Source organism: Hyla sarda, chromosome 1 (genome assembly GCF_029499605.1).
Source record: "Hyla sarda isolate aHylSar1 chromosome 1, aHylSar1.hap1, whole genome shotgun sequence".
NCBI classification, from domain to species: Eukaryota; Metazoa; Chordata; class Amphibia; order Anura; family Hylidae; genus Hyla; species Hyla sarda.
This window is the reverse complement of record NC_079189.1, coordinates 611901862-611927154: the sequence shown is the minus strand read 5'-3', so window position 1 is coordinate 611927154 and position 25293 is coordinate 611901862. Positions and strand designations below refer to the sequence as shown.

General features: G+C 45.8%; 1 protein-coding gene across 1 annotated transcript in view; it reads left to right on the top strand.

The window, feature by feature from the left end:
* The window catches only part of LOC130298218 (oocyte zinc finger protein XlCOF8.4-like), a 33452-nt gene extending 9360 nt beyond the window's left edge, over positions 1-24092 (top strand). Inside the window, exons 2-7 of the mRNA XM_056551136.1 lie at positions 11187-11334; positions 13823-14002; positions 19270-19396; positions 19480-19544; positions 19711-19903; positions 22729-24092. Coding sequence (XP_056407111.1) covers positions 11257-11334; positions 13823-14002; positions 19270-19396; positions 19480-19544; positions 19711-19903; positions 22729-23432 — 1347 coding nt within the window. The 5' untranslated portion in view covers positions 11187-11256 and the 3' untranslated portion in view covers positions 23433-24092. The remainder of the gene's footprint in view (positions 1-11186; positions 11335-13822; positions 14003-19269; positions 19397-19479; positions 19545-19710; positions 19904-22728) is intronic.
* Positions 24093-25293: the final 1201 nt, after the last annotated feature.

The following is a 25293-nucleotide window of genomic DNA, read 5'->3' as shown; positions in this document are numbered from 1 at the left end:
CATAGCGACCAATCACAGCTCAGCTTATATTTCTCATAGTACGCTTGGACACTGAAAGCTGCGCTTTTATTGGTCCCTGTGGGCAACAATGACAGTTTCTCTTTTACACAATTCAGCTGTAGGTTTATAATACATCATTCGGGTTATAATGGGCAGCGACGCATCCGTAATAAAACATCTCCGTATCCCAGCGCATTTCAATCATAAACGTTGCTTAATCTCGGCAAATAAAGACTTAAATGAACGTTCGTCTTTAACCACTTAAGGACCAAGGGCGTACCTGTACGCCCCTGGGAATCTCGGTCCCCACCACACGCCGGAGCGGGATGCCTGCTGAAATCATTCAGCAGGCATCCCGTGCAAATGCCTGGGCCCCCAACCCCAATGCCCCGTCCCCCCCGAATCCCCCCAAGACCCACCACCCCAATGTTGGCAATCGCTGCAAATCGCCGATCAATTCAGATCGGCGATTTGTGCAGATTCCGGGCTGATCGGGTCTCTGGTACCGGCTCGCCCGGAAAATAGGGATAGGAGCGAGGTGGCGGGGGTGCCACCTCCTCCTATCCCCTGCGATTGGACGGTCAGGACTGACCGGCGAATCGCAGGGCAGGTGCGGGGGTGCCAGTTCATTTCCCCTGCTCTGCCCACCCCTGGAAGTCCGGGCAGAGCAGGGGAAGATGGCGGCGATGGCCCGGCAGCAGATATCTGATTACCGGCGGGGGCCGGCGCAGGCAAGTGGATACAGGGATGGCGGTGTCAGATGCAGCAGTGAAGATCGCCATAAAGTGATCTTCACTGCTGCTTCTAGTTGTTTCAAATCTACAATTTCCAGCATGCCCAGACAGCTTTTGGCTGTCTGGGCATGCTGGGAGTTGTAGTTTTGCAACATCTGGAGGGCCACAGTTTGGACACCACTGTGCAGTGGTCTCCAATCTGTGCCCTTCTAAATGTTGCAAAACCACAACTCTCAGCATGCCCAGACCGTCCAGGCATGCTGGGAGTTGTAGTTCTGTAACATGTGGCCCTTCAGATGTTGCAGAACTACAACTCTTAGCATGCCTGGACAGCCTGGGCATGCTGGGAGCTGGAGCTGTGTACTATACAGTGGTCTCCAAACTGTAGCCCTTCAGATGTTGCTGAACTACAACTCCCAGCATGCCTGGGCAGTCTGGTCATGCTTGGAGTTGAAGTTTTACAACATATGGAGGGCTACAGTTTGGACACCACTATTCTCCTCTAGTTGATGCATAACTACAACTCCCAACATGCCCTTCAACTGTCTGGGCATGTTGGGAGTTGTAGTTTGGCAACAACTGGAGGCACAATGGTTGGGAAACATTGTCTGTTACCTAACTCAGTGTTTTACAACTAGTGTGCCTCCAGCTGTTGCAAACTACAACTCCCAGTATTGCCGGACAGCCATTGACTGTCCAGGCATGCTGGTAGTTTTGCAACAGCTGGAGGCACCCTGTTTGGGAAACACTGCCGTAGGGTAATTTTGGTATCAGAGTCAAGTCTAATTCTAGCATCCGGGTCCATCCCTATGCAAATCCCAAATTTAGGCCTCAAATCCGCATGGCACCCTCTCACTTGGGAGCCCTGTCATATTTCACGGCAACAGTTTATGACCACATATGGGAAATTGCCTAATACATTTTGGGGGCTTTTTCTCCTTTTACCACTTATGAAAAGGTAAAGTTGGGATCTACACCAGCATGTTATTGTAAAAAATTAAATTTTTTACACTAACATGCTGGGGTTGCCCCATACTTTTCATTTTCACAAGAGGTTAAAAAAGACCCCCAAAATTTGTAAAGCAATTTCTCCTGAGTACGGAAATACCCCATATGTGGGTGTAAAATGCTCTGCGGACGCACAACAAGGCTCAGGAGTGAGTGCACCATGTACATTTGAGGTGATTTGTACAGGGATGGCTGATCGTTAGAGCAGTTCTGACATAAACGCAAAAAAAAAAATTACACCCACATGTGACCCCATTTTGGAAAATATACCCCCCACGGAACATAACAAGGGGTATAGTGAGCCTTAACACCCCACAGGTGTTTGAAGAATTTTTGTTAAAGTTGGATGTGAACATGAACATTTAAAATTTTTCACTAAAATGCTGGTGTTATCCCAAATTTTTCATTTTCCCAAGGGGTAATAGGAAAAAAGCCCCCCAAAATTTGTAACCCCATTTCTTCTGAGTATATAAATACCCCATATGTGGATGTAAAGTGCTCTGCGGGCGAACTACAATGCTCAGGAGAGAGGGAGCGCCATTGGGCTTTTGGAGAAAGAATGTGTCTGGAATTGAAGGCCACGTGTGTTTACAAAGCCCCCATGGTGCCAGAACAGTGCCCTCCCACGTGACCCCATTTTGGAAACTACACCCCTCACGTAATGTAATAAGGGGTACAGTGATCATTTACACCCTCAGGTGTCTGACAGATTTTTGGAACAGTGGTCCTTGAAAATGAAAAATTTTATATTTAATTTGCACAACCAACTGTTCCAAAGATCTGTCAAATGCCAGTGGGCTGTAAATGCTCACTGCAACCCATGTTACATTACGTGAGGGGTGTAGTTTCCAAAATGGGGTCACATGTGGGGGGGGGCTTTGTAAACACACATGGCCCCCGACTTCTATTCCAAACAAATTCTCTCTCCAAAAGCTCAATGGCTCTCCTCTTCTGAGCATTGTAGTTCGCCCGCAGAGCACTTGACGTCCACACATGGGGTATTTCCATACTCAGAAGAAATGGGGTTACAAATTTTGGGGGTCATTTTTTCCTATTACCCCTTGTGAAAATAAAAAACTTGGGGTAACATCAGCATTTTAGTGAAAAAAATTATTTCATTTACACATCCAACTTTAACGAAAAGTTTTCAAACACCTGTGGGGTGTTAAGGCCCCCTGCACCCTTATTATGTTTCTTGAGGGGTGTAGTTTCCAAAATAATATGCCATGTGTTTTTTTTTTGCTGTGCTGGCACCATAGGGGCTTCCTAAATGTGACATGCCCCCCAAAACCATTTCAGCAAAATTTGCTTTCCAAAAGCCAAATGGGACTCCTTCTCTTCTGAGAATTGTAGTTCGCCCGCAGAGCATTTTACGTCCTAACATGGAGTATTTCCATACTCAGAAGAGATGGGGTTACAAATTTTGGGGGCATTTTCGTTAAAAAAAATTTTTTTTTAATTTACACATCCGACTTTAACGAAAAGTCGTCAAACACCTGTGGGATGTTAAGGCTCACTGGACCCCTTGTTACGTTCCTTGAGGGGTGTAGTTTCCAAAGTAGTATGCCATGTGTTTTTTTTTTACTGTTCTGGCACCATAGGGGCTTCCTAAATGTGACATGCCCCCCAAAAACCATTTCAGAAAAACTCACTCTTCAAAATCCCTCTGTCGCTCCTTCCCTTCGGACCCCTCTACTGCGCCCGCCGAACACTTTACATACACATATGAGGTATTTCCTTACTCAAGAGAAATTGGGTTACACATTTTAGGAAGATTTCTCTCCTTTTACCCCTTGTAAAAATTCAATAACTGGGTCTACAAGAACATGCGAGTGTAAAAAATGAAGATTTTGAATTTTCTCCTTCATTTTGCTGCTTTTCCTGTGAAACACCTAAAGGGTTAACACACTTACTGAATGTAATTTTGAATACTTTGGGGGGTGTAGTTTTTATAATGGGGTCATTTATGGGGTATTTCTAATATGAAGGCCCTTCAAATCAACTTCAAACCTGAACTTGAAAATTTTGTGAAAAATTGGAAAATTGCTGCTGAACTTTGAAACAGACATATTGTATAAGTGAATCAATATATAATTTATTTGGAATATCCATTTTACTTATAAGCAGAGAGTTTCAAAGTAAAAAAAAAATGCTAAATGTTCAAATTTTTCATAAAATTTGGGAATTTTATGAAATTGAACTTAGACAGAAAAGAACAACTCAACTTCAGAAGCTCATAAGTACTGAAAGGATGAAGATTTTTTTTTAATAGAAGTAATTTACAAATCTGTTTAACTCTCTGGAACCAGTTGATGTATAAAAAAAAAGTTTTTTTTCCTGGATTACCCCTTTAAGGTGAAAATGGGCTCAGTCCTTAAGGGGTTAAAATGCGCCGGTGTCTGGTGATGTCTCATTACTGACGACTATATCCATGATATCGCGGGTACTGCGCAGTGTACTGACAAGATTGCGGCAGTGTAACCCCTTACATGCCGCCGTCAATAGTGGCAGCATGTCATGTGTTCCCTATATCTGGTCATCAGCTCTCCGCAACGTGATTGCTGGCGGTTACCATGGCATTGGTAAAAAAACACATAATTAAGTTTTATTTTACGAAAAAAAATCCCCCAATCCACCCCCTCTCCCCCGAAAAAAAAATATAAATACATTTTTCAAAATATATAATTATTATTATTTTATTTATTTATTTATTTATGTTTTAGGTTCATAAAAAAATATAAAAAATTGCACACATTTGGCCCCACTACAGCCTGGAGAATAAAGAAAAATTATTACTTATACCACAAAGTGTATTATGTAAGAAAGAAAATAAAAAAAAATTCTAAAGTGCAGACATTTTTTAATATCCTTATATAACTTCTTTTTATTGTGCAAAACTACAAAATGTGAAAAAATATATATTTGCAATTGTCACATTGATACCTATAGAATATATAGCTGACCTAATAGTGAACACAATAAAAAGAAAAGAAAAATAAATGTACAAGTCCTTGGCAGAATATCTTAAAAACAACTTTTTTTTAAAATAAATTATGGGGGAGATTTATGAAAACCTGTCTAGAGGATGAGCGGTGCAGTTGCCCATAGCAACGCTTTTTTTCATAGGCCTTTTTGAAAATAAAAGAAGCGATCTGATTGGTCGCTATAGGCAACCACACCGCTTTACAAGAGCTCGTTAAAGAGGTATTCCGGCCTTATACATCTTATCCCCTATCCAAAGGGTAAGGGATAAGATGTATGATCGCAGGGGTCTTGCCGCTGGGGACCCCTGCGATCTCTGCACATCCCCCCCCGTCACATTCCCCCCTTGTCACATTGCCCCCCTCCTCCTGCACATTCCCCCCTCCCTCTGTCACATCCCCCCTTGTCACATCCCCCCCTGTCACATTCCCCCCTCTTCCTGCACATTCCCCCCCTTGTCACATCCCCCCCGTCACATTCCCCCCTTGTCACATGACCCTGTCACATTCCCCCCTTGTCACATGACCCTGTCACATTCCCCCCTCCTCCTGCACATTCCCCGTCACATCCACCCCTGTCACATTCCCCCCCTTGTCACATTCTCCCCTCCTCCTGCACATCCCCCCCGTCACATTCCCCCCTTGTCACATTGCCCCCCTCCTCCTGCACATTCCCCCCTCCCTCTGTCACATCCCCCCCTTGTCACATCCCCCCCTGTCACATTCCCCCCTCTTCCTGCACATTCCCCCTCCCTCTGTCACATCCCCCCCCTTGTCACATTCCCCCCTCTTCCTGCACATTCCCCCGTCACACCCCCCCCTGTCACATTCCCCCCTCCTCCTGCATATTCCCCCCCCTTGTCACATCCCCCCCGTCACATTCCTCCCCTGTCACATTCCCCCCTCCCCCTGTCACATCCCCCCTGTCGCATTCTCCTCCCCCCGTCACATACCCCCCTCCCCCTGTCACATTCCTGCCCCCCCTCCCCCCCTTGTAGATAGCTTTTTGTACTGCACCAATACACTGTTTTTCCTGGGCCATTTTCAAATCTCCCACCAGATCCAGGAAACCCAGTGTGTTTGCAGCCAGAAAAGACCTTTCCCCATCAGCCAATCACTGGCTTGACACGTGACACCGCTGCGGCCAGTGATTGGCTGAAAAGTGAAAGGTCCTACTGCTTGTATGGAGAAGAGAGGAGACACCGGACCGCACGGAGGGGAACGGCATCTGCAGGGACCGGGAGGAGGTGAGCAGAAGTTTTTTTTTATTTTTCTCCCTGTGCCCTTTTACTTAGCTCAATGTTTTTCTACCAGGGTGCCTCCAGCTGTTGTGAAACTACTACTCCCAGCATGCCCGGACAGCCTTAGGCTGTCCGGGCATGCTGGGAGTTGTAGTTTTGCAACAACTAGAGGCCCCCTCGGTTGGGAAACACTGACTTTTAGTATTTATATTTGTTTTTACCTGCTCAAGTTTTCCCGGGGGGCCGTACCGCTATATCGCAAAAAAACAAAAATCGCGATTCGATTGCCTTTGCGATATATCGTGCAGCCCTAATGGCTGTCATATACCGCAGGCCCTCACTGTATGAGATCGTACGTGGCTTTTGATCTGGAAGGAGAAGAGATCTGCACATGGGAGTCCAGTAAATCTCTTACAGAACCGTTTGAGGGGGATGAAGAGAAATCGATTTCTCTAAGGGCGCATTCACATCACGATTTTACCATCCTACTACTTCTCACGATTTTTAACGTTGAAATCGTACAAATCTGCGCGCCAAGTCGTATCCATTGACTTCCATTCATTAATGATACCAGTGCATCAGTTTTCATCCGCATCCGATTTTCCACGATTTAAAGGGGTTACTCTGGCGCTAAGACATCTTATCCCCTATTCAAAGGATAGGGGATAAGATACCTGATCGCGAGGGTCCCGCCACTGGGGACCCCCGTGATCTTGCACGCAGCACCCTGTTAGAATCAGTCCCCGGAGCATGTTTGCTCCGGGTCTGATTACTGGCGATCATGGGGACGGAGCATTGTGATGTCACGGCTCTGCCCCCGTGTGACGTCACGCTGCGCCCCTGTGTGACATCACGCTCCGCCCCCGTGTGACGTCACGCTCCGCCCCGTGTGACGTCACAATCCAACCCCGTGTGACGTCACGCTCCGCCCCCGCGTGACATCACGCTCCGCCCCTGTGTGACATCACGCTCCGCCCCGTGTGACGTCACGCTCCGCCCCCACGCTCTGCCCCCGTGTGACGTCACGCTCCGCCCCCTCAATGTAAGCCTATGGGAGGGGGCGTGACAGCTGTCACGCCCCCTCCCATAGGCTTGCATTGAGGGGGCGGAGCGTGACGTCACACGGGGGCGGAGCCGTGACATCACAACGCTCCGTCCCCGTGATCGCCAGTAATCAGACCCGAAGCGAACACGCTCCGGGGACTGATTCTAACAGGGTGCTGCGTGCAAGATCACGGGGGTCCCCAGTGGCGGGACCCCCACAAGCAGGCATCTTATCCCCTATCCTTTGGATAGGGGATAAGATGTCTTAGCACCGGAGTACCCCTTTAAGTTCGGAGGTAAAATCGTGGGTTGACCACGATTTTTTGTCCAGATTCGAAATCGTGTCCGATTTTTTTAACTATTGATGTCTATGTAAATCGCATGGACTGTGCGATTCTATCAGATTAATCGCACACGATTTTTTTGTACGCATGCGCAGTAGACTTCAAAACACATACACTTCAAGTATATGAAACTTTATTGCCATTGGCATACATATTCATTTTAAAAACAGGATCAGATTTTTATTGAAAATCGGATGGAATTTTCATCTGTACGATTTTTGGATACGATTTTAAATCGGATAGCAAAGATATTTTTACATACCATTATATACGATTTTTTGCAATCCGATTTCATCCGATTTTACGATCCGATAATCGGATGGTTAAATCGTCATGTGAACCTAGCTTAAAGGGGTACTCCCGTGGAAAACTGTTTTTTTTTTTTTTTAAATCAACTGTTGCCAGAAAGTTAAACAGATTTGTAAATTATTTCTATAAAAAAATCTTAATCTTTCCAGTATTTATTAGCTGCTGAATACTTCAGAGGAAATTATTTTCTTTTTGGAACACAGTGCTCTCTGCTGACACCTCTGTCCATTTTAGGAACTGTCCAGAGCAGCATATGTTTTCTATGGGGATTTTCTCCTACTCTGGACAGTTCCTAAAATGGACAGAGATGTCAGCAGAGAGCACTGTGCTCGTGATGTCAGCAGAGAGCTCTGTGTTCCAAAAATAAAACCATTTCCTCTGTAGTATTCAGCAGCTAATAAGTACTGGAAAGATTAACATTTTTTTATATAAGTAATTTACAAATCTGTTTAACTTTCTGGCACCAGTTGATTTAAAAAAAAAAAAAGTTTTCCAGAGGAGTACCCCTTTAAGTTTACTATCCAACCTCGATTTTGCATTATTTCTAAAGTTAGGATTGAGGACAAAATTCCTCCCCTCCCCCTCTTTTGCAAAAACTCTGGGAAGTTTTATAGTGGAACCACCTTCTCATTCTGAACCTTCCATAGCCACATATGCATAGTCCGAAATACTGCGGTGGCTGTAATATTAAAGGGGTATTCCAGGAAAAAACTTTTTTATATATATCAACTGGCTCCAGAAAGTAAAACAGATTTGTAAATTACTTCTATTAAAAAATCGTAATCCTTTCAGTACTTATGAGCTTCTGAAGTTAAGGTTGTTCTTTTCTGTCTAAGTGCTCTCTGATGACACGTGTCTCGGGAAACGCCCAGTTTATAAGCAAATCCCCATAGCAAACCTCTTCTAAACTGGGCATTTCCCGAGACACGTGTCATCAGAGAGGATTTAGACAGAAAAGAACAACCTTAACTTCAGAAGCTCATGAGTACTGAAAGGATTAAGATTTTTTGGATAGAAGTAATTTACAAATCTTTAATTTTCTGGAGCCAGTTGATATAAAAAAAAAAGTTTTTTTCCTGGAATACCCCTTTAAACAGATTTGTAAATTACTTCTATTAAAAAAATCTTAATCCTTTCAGTACTTATGGCCTGCTGAAGTTGAGTTGTTCTTTTCTGATGACACGTGTCTCGGGAACTGTCCAGAGTAGAAGCAAATCCCCATGGCAAACCTCTTCTACTCTGTGCAGTTCTCGAGACAAGCAGAGATGTCAGCAGAGAGCACTGTTGTCAGACAGAAAACAACAACTCAACTTCAGCAGCTGATAATTATTGAAAGGATTAAGATTTTTTAATAGAAGTAATTTACAAATCTGTTTAACTTTCTGGAGCCAGTTGATATTAAAAAAAATTTTTTTTTTTCTGGAATACCCCTTTAATTTTTATAACACTTGCCAAGGATTTTCACACTTTAAGAAGTCCGTTTTTTCTTTGCAATCTATATGATACCTTAAAGGGGTGCTCTGCACCTAGACATCTTATTCCATACCCAAAGGATAGGGGATAAGATGTCTGATCACGGGGGTCCCGCCCCTGGGGACCCCTGTGATCTTGGCTGCGGCACCCCAGACATCATGCACGGAGTGAACTTCACTCCACTCCGGATGACTGGCGATGCTGCAGGGCGAAGGCTCGTGACATCATGGTCACGCGCCCTCAATGCAGGTCTATGGGTGTGGCGTCACGAGCCTCCGGCACTGCACCTGACGCTCTCAACGAACGCCGGGTGCAGCAGGCATAGGGGATAAGATGTCTAGGGGCGGAGTACCCCTTTAACCCCTTAATGACCAAGCTCATTTTCACCTCAAGGACCAGGCCAATTTTATTTTTGCGTTTTTGTTTTTTCCTACTCGCCTTCTAAAATCCATAACTCCTTTATATTTCCCTCTACAAACCCCTATAAGGGCTTGTTTTTTGCGTGACCAATTGTACTTTGTAATGAAATTTTACCATAAAATGTACGACAAACCCCCCCCAAAAAATTTTGCACATTTTGGAGGGTTTTGTTTTCCCACTGTACACTTTACGGTAAAAATGACGTGTTCTTTATTCTGTGGGTCAATACGATTAAAATGATACCCATGGCTACATACTTTTATATTTTTGTACCGCTTAAAAAAAATCTAAAAAACTTTTTGTACAAACTCAGTAATCTAAAATCGCCCTATTTTGACCACCTATAACTTTTTCATTTTTCCGTATATAGGGCGGTATGAGGGCTCATTTTTTGCGCCGTCATCTGTACTTACATATATAAAACTTAGATAATTTTTTGAATAAAATGTGACAAAAAAGCAGCATTTGTGGACTTTTTTTTATTTTTTACGTTTACGTCATTCACCGTACGGGATCATTAACATTGTACTTTGATAGCTCGGACATTTACGCACACGGCGATACCAAATATGTTTATTAAAAAAAATGTTTACGCTTTTTGGGGGTAAAATGGGAAAAACGGACAATTTTCATTTGGGGGAGGGGATTTTTCACTTTTTATTTTTACATTTTTCAACTTTTTTTTTTACACTCTTTATGTCCCCATAGGGGACTATCTATAGCAATCGTTTGATTGCTAATACTGTTCAGTGCTATGTATAGGACATAGCACTGATCAGTATTATCGCTGATCTTCTGCTCTGGTCTGCTCGATCTCAGATCAGAACAGGAGACCCCGGGAGACGGCCGGAGACAGGTTAGGGGACCTCCAGCTGTCATGCTGGATGATCGGATCCCTGCGGCAGTGCTGCGGGCGATCCGATCATCCAATCAAAGTGCCACAATGCTGCAGATGCCGTGATCTGTATTGATCACGGCATCGGAGGGGTTAATGGGCGACATCCACGCGATCCCGGATGTCGGCCATTACCGGCGGGTCCCCGGCTGCTAGCGTGTATGACGCAAACACCCTTCTGATGCTCGCGGTCATACACAGGACGTAAATGTACGTCCTGGTGCGGGAAGTCCCGCCAAACCAGGACATACATTTATGTCCGTGGTCATTAAGGGGTTAAAGGGGTATTCCGCTGCTCAGCATTTGGAACAAACTGTTCCGAACGCAGGAGACGGTGCCGGGCGCTTGTGTCGTCATAGCCTCACCCCCTCATGATGTCACGCCCCCTCCCATAGACTTGCATTGAGGAAGCAGGGTGTGACATCATGAGGGGCGGGGCTATGAGATCACGAGCTCCCGGCGCCGGCTCCAGTGTTTGTAATGGTTTGTTCCAAATGCTGAGCAGTGGAGTACCCCTTTACCCTTTAAGCCTCATTTTGGTAATAACAAATAGGCTTATACCTCAGCGCTGGAAAGTACGATGGAGAGAACAATAAGGTATGTCTGGAATACAGATGACTAGCGAGAGAGAATATACATAATATATACTTCAGTATCTCCACAGCTGTTTCCTTTATTGCATCCAATAAATGTACATTTTTCGTAGTTTTTACATCGCTCCTTTTCTTCTCTTTTAGGTTTCTACTTTATAAGTTCATCTGCTGATATCTTCTATATAAGAGAATTCTCCTGGATGACCCATCAACCATGGAGAGAGACAGGAACAAGATGGCCGACAGGATCATAAACCTCACCCTACAGATACTCTTCCGGCTTACTGGAGAGGTGAGGGATTCTGGGAGTGATGTCACATGACCTCATTCTTATCTATGTAATAACAGATGGATATGACTGGAGAGGTGAGGGATTCTGAGAGTGATGTCACATGACCTCATTCTTATCTATGTAATAACAGATGGATATGACTGGAGAGGTGAGGGATTCTGGGAGTGATGTCACATGACCTCATTCTTATCTATGTAATAACAGATGGATATGACTGGAGAGGTGAGGGATTCTGGGAGTGATGTCACATGACCTCATTCTTATCTATGTAATAACAGATGGATATGACTGGAGAGGTGAGGGATTCTGGGAGTGATGTCACATGACCTCATTCTTATCTATGTAATAACAGATGGATATGACTGGAGAGATGAGGGATTCTGGGAGTGATGTCACATGACCTCATTCTTATCTATGTAATAACAGATGGACATGACTGGAGAGGTGAGGGATTCTGGGAGTGATGTCACATGACCTCATTCTTATCTATGTAATAACAGATGGATATGACTGGAGGGGTGAGGGATTCTGGGAGTGATGTCACATGACCTCATTCTTATCTATGTAATAAAAGATGGACATGACTGGAGAGGTGAGGGATTCTGGGAGTGATGTCACATGACCTCATTCTTATCTATGTAATAACAGATGGATATGACTGGAGAGGTGAGGGATTCTGGGAGTGATGTCACATGACCTCATTCTTATCTATGTAATAACAGATGGATATGACTGGAGGGGTGAGGGATTCTGGGAGTGATGTCACATGACCTCATTCTTATCTATGTAATAACAGATGGATATGACTGGAGAGGTGAGGGATTCTGGGAGTGATGTCACATGATCTCATTCTTATCTATGTAATAACAGATGGATATGACTGGAGAGGTGAAGGATTCTGGGAGTGATGTCACATGACCTCATTCTTATCTATGTAATAACAGATGGATATGACTGGAGAGGTGAGGGATTCTGGGAGTGATGTCACATGACCTCATTCTTATCTATGTAATAACAGATGGATATGACTGGAGAGGTGAGGGATTCTGGTAGTGATGTCACATAACCTCATTCTTATCTATGTAATAACAGATGGATATGACTGGAGAGGTGAGGGATTCTGGGAGTGATGTCACATGACCTCATTCTTATCTATGTAATAACAGATGGATATGACTGGAGAGGTGAGGGATTCTGGGAGTGATGTCACATGACCTCATTCTTATCTATGTAATAACAGATGGATATGACTGGAGAGGTGAGGGATTCTGGGAGTGATGTCACATGACCTCATTCTTATCTATGTAATAACAGATGTATATGACTGGAGAGGTCAGGGATTCTGGGAGTGATGTCACATGACCTCATTCTTATCTATGTAATAACAGATGGATATGACTGGAGAGGTGAGGGATTCTGGGAGTGATGTCACATGACCTCATTCTTATCTATGTAATAACAGATGGATATGACTGGAGGGGTGAGGGATTCTGGGAGTGATGTCACATGACCTCATTCTTATCTATGTAATAACAGATGGATATGACTGGAGAGGTGAGGGATTCTGGGAGTGATGTCACATAACCTCATTCTTATCTATGTAATAACAGATGGATATGACTGGAGAGGTGAGGGATTCTGGGAGTGATGTCACATGACCTCATTCTTATCTATGTAATCACAGATGGATATGACTGGAGAGGTGAGGGATTCTGGGAGTGATGTCACATGACCTCATTCTTATCTATGTAATAACAGATGGATATGACTGGAGAGGTGAGGGATTCTGGGAGTGATGTCACATGACCTCATTCTTATCTATGTAATAACAGATGGATATGACTGGAGAGGTGAGGGATTCTGGGAGTGATGTCACATGACCTCATTCTTATCTATGTAATAACAGATGTATATGACTGGAGAGGTTAGGGATTCTGGGAGTGATGTCACATGACCTCATTCTTATCTATGTAATAACAGATGGATATGACTGGAGAGGTGAGGGATTCTGGGAGTGAGGTCACATGACCTCATTCTTATCTATGTAATAACAGATGGATATGACTGGAGAGGTGAGGGATTCTGGAAGTGATGTCACATGACCTCATTCTTATCTATGTAATAACAGATAGATATGACTGGAGAGGTGAGGGATTCTGGGAGTGATGTCACATGACCTCATTCTTATCTATGTAATAACAGATAGATATGACTGGAGAGGTGAGGGATTCTGGGAGTGATGTCACATGAACTCATTCTTATCTAGGTAATAACAGATGGATATGACTGGAGAGGTGAGGGATTCTGGGAGTGATGTCACATGACCTCATTCTTATCTATGTAATAACAGATATGACTGGAGAGGTGAGGGATTCTGGGAGTGATGTCACATGACCTCATTCTTATCTATGTAATAACAGATATGACTGGAGAGGTGAAGGATTCTGGGAGTGTATGTAGTGATATTAATGTGTCTCTCCATACACAGGATTACACAGTAGTGAAGAAGTCCTCTAGTGGGCGCTGTCGGGCCCCTGTGTGTAAAGAATGGGGAAGAACCCTGAGCCCAATCCCGGGGCCCCCACCTCACTCCCTGATAGATGAGGAAATGGATGAACAGAAGATCCTAGAGCTCATCAACAAGATGATGGAGCTGCTGACTGGAGAGGTGACCCTGCTGGGACATTATACAGTAATGGAGGGGTCTGGTGATGACTGGAGAGGTGACCCTGCTGGGACATTATACAGTAATGGAGGGGTCTGGTGATGACTGGAGAGGTGACACTGCTGGGACATTATACAGTAATGGAGGGGTCTGGTGATGACTGGAGAGGTGACACTGCTGGGACATTATACAGTAATGGAGGGGTCTGGTGATGACTGGAGAGGTGACACTGCTGGGACATTATACAGTAATGGAGGGGTCTGGTGATGACTGGAGAGGTGACACTGCTGGGACATTATACAGTAATGGAGGGGTCTGGTGATGACTGGAGAGGTGACACTGCTGGGAATGCTGGGACATTATACAGTAATGGAGGGGTCTGGTGATGACTGGAGAGGTGACACTGCTGGGACATTATACAGTAATGGAGGGGTCTGGTGATGTCTAGAGAGGTGACCCTGCTGGGACATTATACAGTAATGGAGGAGTCTGGTGATGACTGGAGAGGTGACACTGCTGGGACATTATACAGTAATGGAGGGGTCTGGTGATGTCTAGAGAGGTGACCCTGCTGGGACATTATACAGTAATGGAGGGGTCTGGTGATGTCTAGAGAGGTGACCCTGCTGGGACATTATACAGTAATGGAGGGGTCTGGTGATGACTGGAGAGGTGACCCTGCTGGGACATTATACAGTAATGGAGGGGTCTGGTGATGACTGGAGAGGTGACACTGCTGGGACATTATACAGTAATGGAGGGGTCTGGTGATGACTGGGGAGGTGACACTGCTGGGACATTATACAGTAATGGAGGGGTCTGGTGATGATTGGAGAGGTGACACTGCTGGGAATACTGGGACATTATACAGTAATGGAGGGGTCGGGGTGATGACTGGAGAGGTGACACTGCTGGGACATTATACAGTAATGGAGGGGTCTGGTGATGACTGGAGAGGTGACACTGCTGGGACATTATACAGTAATGGAGGGGTCTGGTGATGACTGGAGAGGTGACACTGCTGGGACATTATACAGTAATGGAGGGGTCTGGTGATGACTGGAGAGGTGACACTGCTGGGACATTATACAGTAATGGGGGATCTGGTGATGACTGGAGAGGTGACACTGCTGGGACATTATACAGTAATGGAGGGGTCTGGTGATGACTGGAGAGGTGACACTGCTGGGAATGCTGGGACATTATACAGTAATGGAGGGGTCTGGTGATGACTGGAGAGGTGACACTGCTGGGACATTATACAGTAATGGAGGGGTCTGGTGATGTCTGGAGAGGTGACACTGCTGGGACATTATACAGTAATGGAGGCGTCTGGTGATGACTGGAGAGGTGACACTGCTGGGAATGCTGGGACATTGTACAGTAATGGAGGGGTCTGGTGATGACTGGAGAGGTGACCCTGCTGGGACATTATACAGTAATGGAGGGGTCTGGTGATGTCTGGAGAGGTGACCCTGCTGGGACATTATACAGTAATGGAGGGGTCTGGTGATGACTGGAGAGGTGACACTGCTGGGACATTATACAGTAATGGAGGGGTCTGGTGATGACTGGAGAGGTGACACTGCTGGGACATTATACAGTAATGGAGGGGTCTGGTGATGACTGGAGAGGTGACACTGCTGGGACATTATACAGTAATGGAGGGGTCTAGTGATGACTGGAGAGGTGACCCTGCTGGGAATGCTGGGACATTATACAGTAATGGAGGGGTCTGGTGATGACTGGAGAGGTGACACTGCTGGGACATTATACAGTAATGGAGGGGTCTGGTGATGACTGGAGAGGTGACACTGCTGGGACATTATACAGTAATGGAGGGGTCTGGTGATGACTGGAGAGGTGACACTGCTGGGACATCATACAGTAATGGAGGGGTCTGGTGATGACTGGAGAGGTGACACTGCTGGGACATTATACAGTAATGGAGGGGTCTGGTGATGACTGGAGAGGTGACACTGCTGGGACATTATATAGTAATGGAGGGGTCTGGTGATGACTGGAGAGGTGACACTGCTGGGACATTATACAGTAATGGAGGGGTCTGGTGATGACTGGAGAGGTGACACTGCTGGGACATTATATAGTAATGGAGGGGTCTGGTGATGACTGGAGAGGTGACACTGCTGGGACATTATACAGTAATGGAGGGGTCTGGTGATGACTGGAGAGGTGACACTGCTGGGACATTATACAGTAATGGAGGAGTCTGGTGATGACTGGAGAGGTGACACTTCTGGGAATGCTGGGACATTATACAGTAATGGAGGGGTCTGGTGATGACTGGAGAGGTGACCCTGCTGGGACATTATACAGTAATGGAGGGGTCTGGTGATGACTGGAGAGGTGACACTGCTGGGACATTATACAGTAATGGAGGGGTCTGGTGATGACTGGAGAGGTGACACTGCTGGGACATTATACAGTAATGGAGGGGTCTGGTGATGACTGGAGAGGTGACACTGCTGGGACATTATACAGTAATGGAGGGGTCTGGTGATGACTGGAGAGGTGACACTGCTGGACATTATACAGTAATGGAGGGGTCTGGTGATGACTGGAGAGGTGACTCTGCTGGGACATTATACAGTAGTGGAGGGGTCTGGTGATGACTGGAGAGGTGACACTGCTGGGACATTATACAGTAATGGAGGGGTCTGGTGATGACTGGAGAGGTGACACTGCTGGGACATTATACAGTAATGGAGGGGTCTGGTGATGACTGGAGAGGTGACACTGCTGGGACATTATACAGTAATGGAGGGGTCTGGTGATGACTGGAGAGGTGACACTGCTGGAAATGCTGGGACATTATACAGTTATGGAGGGGTCTGGTGATGACTGGAGAGGTGACACTGCTGGGAATGCTGGGACATTATACAGTAATGGAGGGGTCTGATGATGACTGGAGAGGTGACCCTGCTGGGACATTATACAGTAATGGAGGGGTCTGGTGATGACTGGAGAGGTGACATCTCTGGGACATTATACAGTAATGGAGGGGTCTGGTGATGACTGGAGAGGTGACACTGCTGGGACATTATACAGTAATGGAGGGGTCAGGTGATGACTGGAGAGGTGACACTGCTGGTAATGCTGGGACATTATACAGTAATGGAGGGGTCTGGTGATGACTGGAGAGGTGACACTGCTGGGAATGCTGGGACATTATACAGTAATGGAGGGGTCTGGTGATCACTGGAGAGGTGACACTGCTGGGAATGCTGGGACATTATACAGTAATGGAGGGGTCTGGTGATGACTGGAGAGGTGACACTGCTGGGACATTATACAGTAATGGAGGGGTCTGGTGATGACTGGAGAGGTGACACTGCTGGGACATTATACAGTAATGGAGGGGTCTGGTGATGTCTGGAGAGGTGACACTGCTGGGACATTATACAGTAATGGATGGGTCTGGTGATGACTGGAGAGGTGACACTGCTGGGAATTCTGGGACATTATACAGTAATGGAGGGGTCTGGTGATGACTGGAGAGGTGACACTGCTGGGACATTATACAGTAATGGAGAGGTCTGGTGATGACTGGAGAGGTGACACTGCTGGGAATGCTGGGACATTATACAGTAATGGAGGGGTCTGGTGATGACTGGAGAGGTGACCCTGCTGGGACATTATACAGTAATGGAGGGGTCTGGTGATGACTGGAGAGGTGACACTGCTGGGACATTATACAGTAATGGAGGGGTCTGGTGATGACTGGAGAGGTGACACTGCTGGGACATTATACAGTAATGGAGGGGTCTGGTGATGACTGGAGAGGTGACACTGCTGGGACATTATGCAGTAATGGAGGGGTCTGGTGATGACTGGAGAGGTGACACTGCTGGGACATTATACAGTAATGGAGGGGTCTGGTGATGACTGGAGAGGTGACACTGCTGGGACATTATACAGTAATGGAGGGGTCTGGTGATGACTGGAGAGGTGACACTGCTGGGACATTATACAGTAATGGAGGGGTCTGGTGATGACTGGAGAGGTGACACTGCTGGGACATTATACAGTAATGGAGGGGTCTGGTGATGACTGGAGAGGTGACACTGCTGGGAATGCTGGGACATTATACAGTAATGGAGGGGTCTGGTGATGACTGGAGAGGTGACCCTGCTGGGACATTATACAGTAATGGAGGGATCTGGTGATGACTGGAGAGGTGACACTGCTGGGACATTATACAGTAATGGAGGGGTCTGGTGATGACTGGAGAGGTGACACTGCTGGGACATTATACAGTAATGGAGGGGTCTGGTGATGACTGGAGAGGTGACACTGCTGGGACATTATACAGTAATGGAGGGTGTCTGGTGATGACTGGAGAGGTGACACTGCTGGGAATGCTGGGACATTATACAGTAATGGAGGGGTCTGGTGATGACTGGAGAGGTGACACTGCTGGGACATTATACAGTAATGGAGGGGTCTGGTGATGACTGGAGAGGTGACACTGCTGGGACATTATACAGTAATGGAGGGGTCTGGTGATGACTGGAGAGATGACACTGCTGGGACATTATACAGTAATGGAGGGGTCTGGTGATGACTGGAGAGGTGACACTGCTGGGAATGCTGGGACATTATACAGTAATGGAGGGGTCTGGTGATGACTGGAGAGGTGACACTGCTGGGACATTATAAAGTAATGGAGGGGTCTGGTGATGACTGGAGAGGTGACACTGCTGGGAATGCTGGGACATTATACAGTAATGGAGGGGTCTGGTGATGACTGGAGAGGTGACACTGCTGGGACATTATACAGTAATGGAGGGGTCTGGTGATGACTGGAGAGGTGACACTGCTGGGACATTATACAGTAATGGAGGGGTCTGGTGATGACTGGAGAGGTGACACTGCTGGGACATAATACAGTAATGGAGGGGTCTGGTGATGACTGGAGAGGTGACACTGCTGGGACATTATATAGTAATGGAGGGGTCTGGTGATGACTGGAGAGGTGACACTGCTGGGAATGCTGGGACATTATACAGTAATGGAGGGGTCTGGTGATGACTGGAGAGGTGACACTGCTGGGAATGCTGGGACATTATACAGTAATGGAGGGGTCTGGTGATGACTGGAGAGGTGACACTGCTGGGAATGCTGGGACATTATACAGTAATGGAGGGGTCTGGTGATGACTGGAGAGGTGACACTGCTGGGAATGCTGGGACATTATACAGTAACACCACTGGAGGGGTCGGGGTGATGACTGTATCATTATGTGTCAGGTTCCTATAAGGTGTCAGGACGTGGCGGTCTATTTCTCCATGGAGGAGTGGGAGTATGTAGAAGGACACAAGGATCAGTACAAGGATCAGGTCATGATGGAGGATCAGCAGCCCCTCACATCACCAGGTAATAGACATGACTATATACACACGTCCTCTCATTATTTGTATATAAAGAATGAATTCAGTCTCTGTATGTGTTCCCTACAGTCAGATCCAGGAAGAGAACAGCACCAGAGAGGTGTCCCCGTCCTCTTCTTCCACAGGATGATCAGGTAGATGGAGATATTCCCTATGATCTGTAGAAGGGCTGTGAAGCTCTTGTGGTCAGTCCCCTCACCCTCCATGACTCCTCATCTCCTGCTCATCTATAACATCCCACATGACTTCTCCTACTGTCTGATGATTTTTACAATATTTCCTCCACATCTTATGAATCAGGGAGAAGATCCGAGTGATATTAATGCAATAGACATAATAGTAAAAGAAGAGACCTATATGTGGGAAGACGAGCAGTATACGGAGGGCAACTCTACAGGGAAAGATCTGAACTATATTGATGATCCAGACACAATAGTAAAAGAGGAGACCTATTTGTTGGAAAATGGGCAGTATATGGAGGACATTCCTACAGGTAATCAGCCAGGTTGTTTTTTTTTTAGATGTATATTTTCCCATTCATTTAAAAATGGATGACATTGTGACTCTGTTTTAGACCATAGCATGTGCTATTTATTTCAAATATAGATGTTAAAATCCACCTGGAATATGGATAGTAATTATAATAATATTTATTTTAAAGAGTACCCGTCCCCAAACTAAACATTTAATATCTTGTTCCTTATGTATAAGACATATAGATATATATGAGACAATTTGCTATTTACGTGCTGTTAAAATTCTCAACCTTTGTATGTTTTTAATGTGATTGAAGAAACGTCCACTAGGTGGCACTGTTCTGTTCTTTGCACAAGTCACACAGTTAGTTTGGTCTCCTTCTGGCCTGCCAGGAGACCAGACTCAGGAAATGCGGGCAGGGCATGGCAGGGCACAGCTCTCGCAGGCTTCAGTGACCTCGCGCTTGCTAGGGAACGCCCACTTTCTCCTGTCGGGAGCTCACTCAATATGAGCAAAGGGAAAGGTATGATACAGAGGTTTGTAAAGCTTAGAATAAAAATGAAGGCCAGACGGGGTGTTAAGAGTAGTTAGGGAAGATAATCTGAGTTAGTTAAAAAAGTATATGGTTTGATGACAGGTTCTCTTTAAAAGCACCAGCATATTCTGTAGCCCTTCACAATTCAGGAGCTTAAAGGGGTACTCCACCCCTAGACATCTTATCCCCTATACAAAGGATAGGGGATAAGATGTCTGATCACAGGGGTCCCGCTGCTGGGGACCCCCGCAATCTCCCTGCTGCACCCAGCATTTGTTTAGAGCGTCGGGTTCAGCGCCAGAGACTCCCCGCATCGCCAGTCATCCGGCACGGAGCAAAGTTCACTCCGTGCACCGGATGTCTGGGGTGCCGCAGCCGAAATCACAGGGGTCCCCAGCAGCAGGACCCACACAATCAGACATCTTATCCCCTATGCTTTGGATAGGGGATAAGATGTCTAGGATCGGAGTACCTCTTTAACAATCAATGTGTCTTAGTGATATAAGAGAAAAAAAAACTTTCATCTCATGGGATCCAATACTTGGAGTCTTTTTGGACTTTGGTTTGCTACCTTTTTAGGCTAAGTTCTCATCAGCTTTGAGTACCAGTGACAGGAGTTAAAATACTGTAGATCGGACACCAGACATAAACCCAGCGGACCCCATTCAAAGTCAAGGGGACCCATCCGGTCCCTTTTAGTTTTGTCATCTACGATGGACATCAACCCCATATCGGGTTCCGGTTGTGTGGTTGATGAAAGTCCTTTCTGTTACTTCATTTAGAAACATTTTACCCTGGATGATCCAGTTTATAACAACCCGACTGACTACAGACTGGAGCGTTACATAAAGGAAAACCTAATCATTTTATATTCCCGAGAGCTCCCTAGTCCGATGCTTCTGGGACTTCCCTAGTTACAAGGCCACAATCCGGTGATCACTGGTACTTTAGGTCATGCCTTACGTAGGATGCAGCATTGTTTCTTTTAGTAAGAAGTGACATCATAGCCACGCCCCCTCATGACATCATGTCACCCCCCCTCAATGCGAGTCTATGGGAGCTGCTGCCACACCCCCTCCCATAGACTCCCATATAGAGGGGGGCCCAGCCGTGACATCATGACCGTGGAGGCAGTGGAGTACCCCTTTAAATTATTAGGCAAATAGTAGGTTGATATGTTACCTCCACACAGTCCTCTATGACTGTCCCATCAACATGCTGCCTGGCACTTCTCCTCCTTAGGAAAGAGTAAATCCCCTATTCTTCCAGAAACAGAAGCTATTTCCAAATACATTAACTTGTTAATGACTAATCACGTACATGTGCCATCAAGGGTGTATGGAGTGGGCTTGCATCACCAAGCCTAGCTTAAAGGGGAACTCCGCCCCTAAACATCTTATCCCCTTTCCAAAGGATAGGGGATAAGATGACTGATCACGGGGGTCCCGCCGGGGATCTCGGCTGCGGCACCCCAGATATTCGGTGCACAGAGCGAACTTGGCTCCATCCCGGATCACTAGCGATGCGGGGCGGAGGCTTGTGACGTCATGGCCATGCCCCCTCAATGCAAGACTTGCATTGAGAGGGTGCGGCCATGACATCACGAGCCTTCGGCACTGCAGCAGGGAAATTGCAGCGGGACCCCCCGTGATAAGACATCTTATCCCCTATCCTTTGGATAGGGGATAAGATCTCTAGGGGCGGAGTAACCCTTTAATACCCACATTTGCATTCTCCTAACACTTTGCAGCCGCCAGAGGCAGACTGTACAAGAACATCTCTCTATGGCAGGCATGGAGGCCTTTGCCTGCCATGGTAAGTCATCAGCACCCTGCAATTGTGTCCCAGGGGTGCCAATTGTACCCCTAAAAGCTAAAGCACCTGTCAGTTTATTGTCATCATGTCGTGATTGTTATTGATCACAGCATGCAGATGGTCTCACTGCCAGGATTGGATTAAACTCCGATGCAGGTAGGTGTCAGCTGTAAAATACAGCTGACACCCACCGCATATACTGCAGGCACAGCTTATGAGCACAGTCTATATTCAGGGACCACCGAGTGCAATAAAAAGGTGTAATAGCGGTCATTAACACGTTACACCCTTCAGTCCTACAACAAAGTCCTCTCTGTTGCCGATGGCCTGTACAGTATGTTCGAAACGTTACAGGAGAGAGGTCAGCTGACTTCAAGGTCTACTGCTAGATTGTGATCTGTATTTCTACCATTGTCACTCGCATGAAAATGTTCTTCACTATTATGGTTATATATTATTCATAAATAATAAAAATCTATCATTCTTGGCAGATGATGGTACCAGGAGCAAAGAGGGACATCTGCTACCCTCAGATTTTAATGCAAATGGTCATGGTGTCGCACAAGATACATATGAAGATCATTTCAATATCCCATATATACCATCAGCCCTACAAAGCGAAGATCCATCACCTGATCCCTTCATACCAGTCCTATCTTCTGATTCTTCCACAAGGAAGAAGCCATATTCATGTTCAGAATGTGGAAAACGTTTTACTATGAAATCCAATCTTCTCAGACACATAAGAACTCACACAATGGAGAGGCCATATTCATGTTCAGTATGTGGGAAATGTTGTTCTCAGAAATCAGATCTTGATAGACATCAGAGAGTTCACACAGCAGAGATGCTGTATTCAGAATATGGGAACCATTATGGCGTGAAACCAAATCTGGTCCAACATCGAAAACCTCGCAAAGGGGAGAAGCCGTTTTCGTGCTCAGAATGTGGGAAACGTTATAGCGTTAAGTCAACTCTTATGGAGCATCAGAGAATGCACACAGGGGAAAAGCCCTTTACCTGTCCACTATGTGGGAAATGTTTTACCCGGAAATCAAATCTTGTTGAACATCAAAAAACTCACACGGGAGAGAAGCCATTTTCATGTTTGGTATGTGGGAAATGTTTTAATGTAAAATCAAATCTGGTCAGGCATCAGAGAATTCACGGGGTGGCGAGGCCATTTTCATTTTAAAAGTGTGGGGAAGGAAAACTTTTTTTTTTATTGTTTCCCTGACAAAATAGTAGATAGCAAAAATCCAGACGTTAGAGTTGCGTGTCATAAAAGAGAAAGTGAAAGCAATTTGGAAATGAAGAAATGTATTTAATTACCAGTTAATGTCTGTTTAGTTGTCCATACTTTCAATAACGGTTGTTGCTCCCATACAAATGAATGTTAGTTTGTCAGTTATTCCTCCCAACCTCCCCCATATACATGAACGCTCCTTTGGCCAACAGTTATTTCTACTGACCACCCCCATATACATGAACGCTCCTTTGGCCAACAGTTATTCTACTGACCACCCCCATATACATGAACGCTCCTTTAGCAGACAGTTATTTCTACTGACCACCCCCATATACATGAACGCTCCTTTAGCAGACAGTTATTTCTACTGACCACCCCCATATACATGAACGCTCCTTTGGCAGACAGTTATTTCTACTGACCACCCCCATATACATGAACGCTCCTTTGGCAGACAGTTATTTCTACTGACCACCCCCATATACATGAACGCTCCTTTGGCAGACAGTTATTTCTACTGACCACCCCCATATACATGAACGCTCCTTTGGCAGACAGTTATTTCTACTGACCACCCCCATATACATGAACGATCCTTTGGCAGACAGTTATTTCTACTGACCACCCCCATATACATGAACGCTCCTTTAGCCGACAGTTATTTCTACTGACCACCCCCATATACATGAACGCTCCTTTGGCAGACAGTTATTTCTACTGACCGCCCCCATATACATGAACGCTCCTTTGGCAGACAGTTATTTCTACTGACCACCCCCATATACATGAACGCTCCTTTAGCCGACAGTTATTTCTACTGACCACCCCCATATACATGAACGCTCCTTTGGCCAACAGTTATTTCTACTGACCACCCCCATATACATGAACGCTCCTTTAGCAGACAGTTATTTCTACTGACCACTCCCATATACATGAACGCTCCTTTAGCAGACAGTTATTTCTACTGACCACCCCCATATACATGAACGCTCCTTTAGCAGACAGTTATTTATACTGACCTCCCCCATATACATGAACGCTCCTTTGGCCAACAGTTATTTCTACTGACCACCCCCATATACATGAACGCTCCTTTAGCAGACAGTTATTTCTACTGACCACCCCCATATACATGAACGCTCCTTTAGCAGACAGTTATTTCTACTGACCTCCCCCATACACGTGAACGCTCTTTTGGCCAACAGTTATTTTTACTGACTGCCTCCATATACATGAACGCTCCTTTTGCCGACAGTTATTTATACTGACTGCCTCCATACACGTGAACGCTCCTTTTGCCGACAGTTATTCCTTCCAACCTCCCCCCATACATGCCATCGCTCCTTTTGCCGACAGTTATTTCTACTGACCGCCCCCAAACACGTGAACGCTTCTTTGGCCGATAGTCCTTTCTCCCGACCTCCCTCATAGACGTGAACGCTCCTTTTGCCAAGTTAGTTCTACTGACCTCCCCCATACACGTGAACGCTCCTTTTGCCAAGTTATTTTTACTGACCTCCCCCATACACGTGAACGCTCCTTTTGCTGACAGTTATTTCTAAGGACCGCCCCCATACATGTGAACGTTCCTTTGGCCGACAGTTATTCCTCCCAAACTTACCCATACACGTGAACACTTCTTTTGGCCATTTATTCCTTCCAACCTCCCCCCATACATGCCATCGCTCCTTTTGCCAACAGTTATTTCTACTGACCTCCCCCATACACGTGAACGCTCCTTTTGCCGACAGTTATTTATACTGACTGCCTCCATACACGTGAACGCTCCTTTTGCCGACAGTTA